Source organism: Dipodomys ordii, unplaced genomic scaffold (genome assembly GCF_000151885.1).
Source record: "Dipodomys ordii isolate 6190 unplaced genomic scaffold, Dord_2.0 Scaffold175, whole genome shotgun sequence".
In the NCBI taxonomy this organism is placed as follows: domain Eukaryota; kingdom Metazoa; phylum Chordata; class Mammalia; order Rodentia; family Heteromyidae; genus Dipodomys; species Dipodomys ordii.
Window position 1 is genome coordinate 540,619 of NW_012267391.1, and position 9,308 is coordinate 549,926.

The 9,308-nt window shown below is 37.7% G+C and overlaps 1 protein-coding gene across 4 annotated transcripts in view; it reads left to right on the plus strand.

The window, feature by feature from the left end:
- Mfn1 (mitofusin 1) overlaps positions 1-9,308 on the plus strand; it is a 62,850-nt gene that overhangs the window by 16,271 nt on the left and 37,271 nt on the right. For all 4 annotated transcript variants that reach the window (XM_013033690.1, XM_013033693.1, XM_013033691.1 and 1 more), the window contains 3 exons: positions 275-382; positions 610-763; positions 2,708-2,775. In XM_013033690.1, coding sequence (XP_012889144.1) covers positions 275-382; positions 610-763; positions 2,708-2,775 — 330 coding nt within the window. The remainder of the gene's footprint in view (positions 1-274; positions 383-609; positions 764-2,707; positions 2,776-9,308) is intronic.

Genomic DNA, 9,308 nt, shown 5'->3' on the forward strand with positions numbered 1-9,308 from the left:
CCGAGGTAGACTTCGGTGAAGTCCCAAAACTTGGAGATAGGTTTCTGTAAAGCCCCATTCTCTGAGGTAGACTTCGGTGAAGTCCCAAAACTCAGAGATAGGTCTCTGAAGCCCCTATCTTAGGTCTGATAGATGGTTTCCCATGCTAAGCAGACTCCACTGGAGTCGGTGTGGCAGTCTTAATCATTGATACCTAAATGATTCAGCTTTGTAAATTAAAGTTCCAATTATAAATATGTAATATCTTTAAAAAGGGATTCTTGGTGTTTTTCAGGAGAAACATTTTTTTCACAAGGTGAATGAGCGGCTTTCAAAGCCTAATATTTTCATTCTGAACAACCGTTGGGATGCTTCTGCATCAGAGCCAGAATATATGGAAGATGTAAGTTAATTTTTTCCTTGAAGTCATGTACATTGTTATGTGAATACCATTAAGATAATTTAAGAGCGGTTTCCTATGATCAAGTATCAAATTTACTAAAACTTCCTACATTTATTAGATATGTGGGAACTATTGTAATTTCACTATAAATGAAGTTTACTACAGCCTCTGGTTGTTTTCTATAATTAGTTTTGTTTAAATTATTAAAATGTCTTTATTCTTTGTAGGTACGCAGACAACATATGGAAAGATGCCTGCATTTCTTAGTAGAGGAGCTCAAAGTTGTTAGTCCTTCAGAAGCACGGAATCGTATCTTCTTTGTTTCAGCAAAGGAAGTTCTTAGTGCTAGAAAACACAAAGTACAAGGAATGCCAGAAGGTGGTATGTATTAATTATATATAGGCTTTTAGAATTTTTTAAATTTTAGCGTTCATTTTTTGGCAGTAGTGGCATTTGAACTCAGGGCCTCATTATTGCTATCCAAATACTCTATGTTTATCACTTAAGCAATTCCCTTAGCTCTAGGTTTTCTTTCTTTTGTTCTCTTTTCTTTTTTTTTTTTTTTTGGTGCTGTTGCAGGTCCTGCAGCTTGAACTCAGGGCCTGGGTGCTGGCCTTGGGTTTTTTGTGCTCAAGGGTTGTGTTCTACCACTTGAGCCACAGCTCTACTTCTGGCTTTATTTGGCAGTTACTTGGTGATAAGAACCTCACAGACTTTTCTGCCCACAGTAGCTTCAAAATGTGAACCTTAGATTTTAGCCTCCCAAGTAGCTAGGATTATATACATGAGCCAACAGTGCCTGGCTTTAGATTTTTATTTGTTTGTTTGTTTGTTTATTTCTGTTTATATGATCCTGAGAAATTGAACCCAGAGCTTCATACAAGCTAGACAAGCATTCTAAGCCACATTCCCAGTCCCTAGATTTTATTTTTCATAGAAGTATCTTATAAAAATGTTATACCAGAGCTGGACACTGGTGACTCATAGCCATAATCAGAGCTACTTTGGAGGCTGAAATCTGAGGATCACAGTTCAAAGCCAGCCTGGGCAGGAAAGTCTGTGAGACTCTTATCTCCAATTAACCAGCAGAAAACTGGAAGTAGCTCTGTGGTTCTAGTGATAGAATGCTTGCCTTGAGCTAAAGAGCTGAGGGACAGCACACAGGCGCAGAGTTCAAGCCCCATTAACAACAACAACAACAAAAATAGTATACCAAAAATCTTACCTTGCTGTATACATTTGTGTTTCCCTCCCTTTTCTACAGTATCAACAACTGATGTTCAACCAAGGCTCAAAATATTAAGTGGAAAATTTCACAATTAAACTATTTATGCTGATACTAGGGCTTAAATTCAGGGTCTTGTATTCTACCTTAGCTTTTTTGTTTAAGGGATGGTGCTCCACCACTTGAACCACAGCTTCACTTCTGGATTTTAATGATTAATTTGAGATGAGAATCCCTCATACTTATCTACTCAGGGATGGCTTTGAACCTCAATTCTCACATCTTAGCCTTCTGAGTAACTAGGATTACAAGTGAGAGCTATCTGGGCCTGGCTTAAATAACACAAATTTTAAATCACTTGCTGTTTTGAGTAGCAAGATGAACTATGTAGCCACCCCAGGTGATGTTAATCATCTTGTTTTCAATGTATCCATAATGTATACTCCATCATCTTGCTTATTGGATGAGCTGCACAATGACTATAATGCTGTGTTAAAGTAACTTATTTTACTGATTTTTGCAATTCAGATATCCCCAAAAGAATCCATAAAATGTTTCCTTTAAGTGAAAAGGTAAAATATTTGACTTAATAAGGAAAAAGAAATCATATGCTGTAGTAAAAAAAAAAAATCTGTGGAGCTGGGAAGGTGGGTCAGTGGTAGAGCCCTTGCTTGCCTTGCATGCCTGAGGCCCTGGGTTTGATTCCTCAGCACCACATAAGCAAAAAGAAAAAAGCCAGAAGTGGTGCTGTGGCTCAAGTGGTAGAGCGTTAGCTTTGAGCTGAAGAGCTGAGGGACAGCGCCCAGGCCCAGAGTTCAGGCCCCACAACAGACCAAAAAAAAAAAGGAAAAAGAAAAATTCTGTGAAATTGTGAAGAAAAAGAAATTTGTACTACTTTTACCATTACAGTTCTGACTTCAAAAATTATGGCCACTGGACATGATAAACCCATAAGTAATATGAAAAAGGCATTTTATACTGCATGGAGGGTTTAATACTGTCTGCAATTTTAGACATGCATGAGGGCCTTGGGATATATTTCTCAGGGATAAGGGAAGATTTCTATATTAGATTTTAAAATCTCTGGCCGTATATTACAGGTGGGGCACTTGCTGAAGGATTTCAGGCAAGATTACAGGAGTTCCAGAATTTTGAACAAATTTTTGAGGTAGGAATTTTGCTCAATGTATTTATTGTCTAATACAAAATTCTAGAATTGGTTGGAGAGTGATTGTAATCTTTACTATCTTTGTCAATAACCTCTGCTATTATTAAGTGTAGTTACTGACACAGCAAGTGAGACAAGGAAAGTTTGAAGAAAGGAAGCTCCTGCAATTGGATGATGTGTAAGAGTTGAGAATTAAAGATCATAATTTCTTCATTCTTTTTCCTTATACATTTATATGTAAGTGAGAAATTCTTCTAGTACGGCTTGGGTTGTGTAGTGAATAATAATTCTTTGTATGCAATAATTTGGAGCAAGCACAAACACATGTAATTGATCAATGAAGCAGATAAGAGAGCAAAATGAAGACTTTTTATTTTTATATTGTTACTATTCACAGAGAGAAGTAAAGCATTTTTAATATCATTTGACTGAGTGTCTTACATTTTTAAACTGTATTACCACTTGTTAAATCCTCTCCTTTTATACTAAATGTTTTAAACCCTCACATAGCCTAATTTAATCTAATTCTGCTTAGGTTCCATATTGCCTTTCCACTTGTGATTGAACACAAAGACTTGAGAATTAGAAAAACATCCATTCCTTCCTATCAATAATAATGATCTTAAGTAGAAGGAGCATGAATGTTAAATTTACTTGGCAAAACATTTTAAATTAAATATTTTTTTACTTTTCCCACATTTTTAAACTAGTGAGAGAAGAAAGTCTTTTAGGTATATAAAGTGTTCTATGAAGGAAAACATGCTAGCTTCTTTTACTTATTTGAGAATCCCAGGATAACAGTAGATCTCCTTTAACGTTAACCCATAGGTTACCTGAATTCTAGTTTCTCAAAACTGTAGTTTACTTTCTCCCTCTTTAACATTCACAAGAGAATTGATTGATAATACCTTTAATTACTTCATCCTTGTGGAAAGTATGTTGACAGAAAATCAATTGTTTTTCCTTGTCTTCTATTTATTGAACTTTATGTATATATATTTTGTGTATTTTTACCATTGCTTTCTTTCTACCAAATCTTATGCTGTTTTATACATTTCTACTTTCTTCCTGTCAGTGCATAGGTCACCTTTTACTTTCCAAGAATATCTTCTAGGAGATATGGGAAACAGAAGAATAAAGATTTACTATAGGGCAGTGGTTCCCAAAATTGGCTGTTCTGAATCACAGGAGGTACATGGGAAGAAACTGCAAACAGATCTTTGCAGAGATGTTGATCCAGTTGGGGTGAGGTTGGCCAGGGAATCTGCTTGTATTCAAAAGTAATCAAGTGATTGTAGTAATCAGTTAGACTTAAGAACTATTCTTTTAAGATGTTTTCTGGTCTGTCTGTATTTTTCTTGTGTTGATGGGGATCAAAACCTTGTATATGCAAGCACACTACCACTGAGCTACATGTCAATTCTTTAAAAATATTTTAGATAAAATTTGTTAGTTCATTTTTATTTTATTTTTTTGCCAGTCCTGGGGCTTGAACTAAGGTCCTGGACACTGTCCCTGAGCTATTTTTGTTCAAGGCTAGCATTCTATCACTTGAGCCACAGCACCACTTCTGGCTTTTACTGTTTATGTGATACTGAGGAATTGAACCCAGGGCTTCATGCATGCAAGGCAAGCACTTTACCATTAAGCCACATTCCCAGCCCTAGTTTGTTTGTTTGTTTGTTTTGGCCAGTTCTGGAGCTTGAACGCAGGGCCTGGGCACTGCCCCCGAGCTTCTTTTTGCATAGTAGACAAAAACACTCTACCACTAGGCCACATTCCCAGTCCTAATTCAATTTTTTTATTGTAGTTAATTTGAGCATTTAAAGTTATAAATGGAAAAATTGCTTATTAACAGTAACTTTTACAGTACAGTCACGAACAATGTCAAAATTTAGAGTGAAAATTATTGTGTAAGTCTAAGTATGATGACTTATACCTGTAATCCTAATTGTCCCAGCCTTCCTATGCAAAAAGCAGGACTGTATTTGAAAAATAACAAAAGCAACAAAGGTTGGAGAATCTCAAGCAGTGGAGTTCCTCCTACCTAGCAAGCAAAAGGCCTGGAGTTCAAAACCCAGTACTGCACAAAAGAAAATAATTTGTGGGCTGAGATGTCCCTCACTGGCAAAGCACTTGTCTAGCAAGTGCAGCGTCCTGGGTTTGATCCCCAGTACCAAAAAAGAAATGACAAAAAAATACAGTTAAAAAAAACAGGGCTGGGAAGGTGGCTCAGTGGTAGAGCACTTGCCTTGCATACCTGAGGCCCTGGGTTCGATTCCCTAGTACCACATAAAAAAAAAAGCTGGAAGTGGCGCTGCGGCTCAAGTGGTAGAGTGCTAGCCTTGAGCTGGAATGCTGAGGGACAGCGCCCAGGCCCAGAGTTCAGGCCCCATGACCGGACCCAAAAAAAAAAAAAAAAAAAACGTAAAAACAGAAAACAGCCAGACTCTGGTGGCTTACTCCTGTAATCATAGCTACTCAGGAAGCTGAGATCTTGGGATCGCAGTTCAAAGCCATGCTGGGCAGGAAAGACCACGAGACTCTATCTCCAATAAACCACTAGAAAACCTGAAGTGGAGCTGTGGCTGAAGCAGTAGAGTGCTCGCTTTGAGCTGAAGAGCTGGGGGATAACGCCCAAGCCCAGAGTTCAAGACCCACAACCAGAAAAAAAAAAAAAAAAAGAATTTGTGTAGAACTTAATTATTGGCTGGGGAAAGTGATTCACGCTTGTAGTCCCAGCTACTTGGGAGGCAGAGATTGGGAAGATCATAGTTCATGACCAACCCTGGCAAAAAGTATGAGACCCCCATCTCAATGAATAAGCCAAGTCTGGTAGTTCATTAGTAGCAGCATAGATTTTTTAAAAGACGTGAGGCCAGAGACTGAAGACAGACACTATGCAAAAAATAAAGCCAGGCACTGGTGGCTCATGCCTGTAGTCTTAGTTACTCAGGAGGCTGACATCTGAGGATCACGGTTCAAAGCCAGCCTGGGCAGGAAAGTATGTGAGACTCTCATCTCCAATAAACCACTAGAAAACCGGAAGTGATGCTGTGGCTCAAGTGTAGAACGCTTGCCTTGAGCTGAAGAGCATAGGGACAACGCCCAAGCCCAGAGTTCAAGCCTGATGACCAACAAAAATAAAAATAAAGCTAAATAAGGATTAGGAGTGTTGTTTAAGTAGAGCACCTGCCCAGCAAGTTCAAGGGCCTAAATCTATACCAGAAGACCTTTCTCTCTCCTGTTCTTGTAATTTAGCACTACAGAGGACCTTAGTTGTTTGCTTGCATTTCAGTTTCTATTTCCTGTTTCCAAAGACTGTCTTATGCCCTTTTGACATTTATTAATTTGTTTTCCCCCCAAAGGACTTTGACTCCTTTTAATCTTAAAAGAGATTCAGAGAGTTAATGGTCTGTCTTCAGTAGCTGCTTCTGAGCTGAAAGTAGATTGCTAACCCTACCAAAAAGTTATTTCCCTATCTTATTTCAGGAAATTCAGTTGCCAGGAAATTCGTTGACAAAAGTCGTGATCTAGACCAAAAACATGAAGTTACTGTTTGTTTTTTAAATTTTATTGTAAAGGTGATGTACAGAGGGTTAGTCACATGAGTCAGGTAATGAGTACATTTTCTTTTAAACAGTGTTGCCCCCTCCTTCATTCTCTCCCAGTTTCTCCCCTGCCTATTTTCCTCCCCACAAAGTTATGTAGTTCATTCCAACATAGTGTCTAGTGGGTTTCACTGTTAAATTGGTGCACCCTTTGTCCCACCATTTCTGTGCTTCCTCTTCCCCTCTCCAAATCAGATAAACTTATATACAAGAAAGGGTACAGAAATCAAAAACAGCGACAGAAGTAAAAATGAAAGAAGAAAATAAAAGAAAAAAAAAGAACCACAAACAGTAAAACTTCTTCCTTTTCTTGGAGTTCATTTCTATGAGCATCATTTTATATGATCTTATGCACATAGCTATTGAGATCTTTCAGTCCCCTCCTAAGTATATCCTGAGAACCAGTGGAATAGAGTAAAAAAATCCAGAAATGAAACCACAAACCTATAACCACCTAATATTTGATAAGGGATCCAAAACATAGGGTGGAAGAAAGTCTCTTCAACAAATGGTACTGGCAGAATTGGCTATACATGTGCAGAAAACTGGAATTAGATCCTTATATCTCACCCTGCACTAGAATCAACTCCAAATGGATTAAAGACTTCAATGTAAGACCAGATACCCTGAAAATATTACAGGAAAGGATAGGGGAAACACTAAGGTTCCTAGGCCCAGGTCAAAACTTAAGTAAAGATTCCAAATCACAACAAATCAAAGAATGACTAGATAAATGGTAGGTATTGCATCATACTGAAATGGTTTCTGGATGGCAAATGGCATAGCTAGCAAGATAAATAGAAAGCTCACAGAATGGGAGATTTTTATTAGCAATGAATCAGACAAAGGCCTTTTATCTAAAATACTCAGAGCTCAAAAAATTAACCTCCCAAAAACAAATCCTCAAAGAAACAAGTTATTCTTTTATGTGTGAGGTTTAGTCTTGGATCAGAGTTGCTAGTTTCTGTCACCAGATGATGAATGAGGTGTTCTCTGTTTCCCATTTCTTATGCAAAATCACTTTGAGATCCACATATGGAAAACATTTCAAGGTGTCTTCCAATAGGGAGAATCTCACAAAAGTTTTAGCAAAGATTTATTTTAGTATAACAGGATAAAGTTGGGAGAAATAGAAAAAAAGTAGAGAAATGTTTTCTCCTCCCTATGCAGGAAATGTGAATTAAACTTTACAATGTTAAAATGTCATGTCCTTTAATTGCATGCACCTCCCACCGCACATTCCTACCTTTATCAGATTTACCAGTGATTTTAATTGCTTTATCTCCTCCAAACTCTAGCTTCAGCCCTTGGTTAATATATAAAATTGATAAATATTGCTATTGGACTTTTAATCATAAAGTTTTTGTTAATCTTTAACATAGTTTCCTACTTGAATTGATTTTTCTTTTTCTTTTATGAAAGGACTTAATGACTGAATTTATAAACATAGTTTTGTGCATACTCTTGAGATTTTTAGTATCCACTTTAGTCCTTTTTGTCAGTAGGTTTTGGTATTAAAATTCAGAGCCTCATGATTGTTAGGGAGATGACCTGGGTCATCCATCATGTCCTTAGCACAGTTTTCCTTGTCTAAGTATTATTTTTGGCATTTCCTATTGACAGAAGAGTTTTTAAAGTTCAGATGCTTTGATTTTGTTGTTGTTGTTGTTGGTCGTAGGGCTTGAACTCTGGGCAAGAGCGCTGTCCCTCAGTTCTTCAGCTCAAGGCTAACACTGCCACAGTACGGCTCCTGTTTTCTAGAGGTTAATTGGAGATGAGTCTCATGGCCTTTACTGCCCAGGCTGGCTTTGACCTTGGTACTCAGATCTTAGCCTCCTGAGCAGCTAGTATTACAGGCATGAGCCACCAGCGCCCAGCACTTTGGTTTTTTGGGGTTTTTTTTGTTGTGTTTTTTTTTTTTAACCACTGTTTGATTACTAATTTTTTGGTTCTGTTATGTTGTAGTCTCACTAATAACCTTTATTTACATTCTTTTTCATAGGGCCTCGCTTTTTCTTTTCCTTAGCTTTTCTTAGCCACACCTTCACTTCCTCACATTTTCTCATTGTTTTAGGGATTTATTTTTCTTTGCAGCCTTACCATTTTTATGGAAAAACTTTGTGCCAAGTTATTTTAATCAGTTTGATCTTTGTCATGAGCTACTTCAATGTTTTTTGGTCCTAAAGGAGCTAAGTATTTTTTGGACATTTAAAGAATTGAGTTCTGTAAAGCTTGGAAGTTAGAATAATCCAGAAAATCTGGAGTAGGGAATGTGGCTTAGTGGTATAATGTTTGCTTACCATACATGAAGCCCTGGGTTCTATCCCTCATAAACAGAAAAAGCCAGAAGTAGCACTGTGGCTCAAGTGGTAGAGATGGTAGAGTGCTAGCCTTGAGCAAAAAAGTTCTGGGACAGTACCCAGGCCTGAGTTATTTCAAAAAAAGAAAAGAAAAGAAAAATCTGTGAGGAGGGGTGCTGAGGTTTGAAATCAGACTTTTACTCTTGTTAGATGGGTGTTCTACCACTTGAACCATACTACCAGCCCTTTCTTGTTTTAGCTATGTTTCAGACAGAGTCTCATCATTTTGCCTGTCTACCTCAGATCTTGATCCTCCTTCCTAGGTCTCCTGAATAACTGGAATTACAGATGTGCATTGCTATACCCAGCTTGTATCTTGAGATACATATGCTCTACCTTTTTGCCAGGACTTGCTTCACACCACAATTATTTCATTTCTGCCTTCCAAATTGCTGGATTATGTATGTAAGCCAACATGCCCAACTCTTAGTCTCTTTAAGCTGCATTTGAATAAGTGATATTTTACAAACAAGTTGTACATTCTGATGTACTTTTCCCCCCATTTATTTCATTGTAATTTTATAGCTATCCCTCCCTCCCTCCTTCTCCCCCTCCCTCCCTC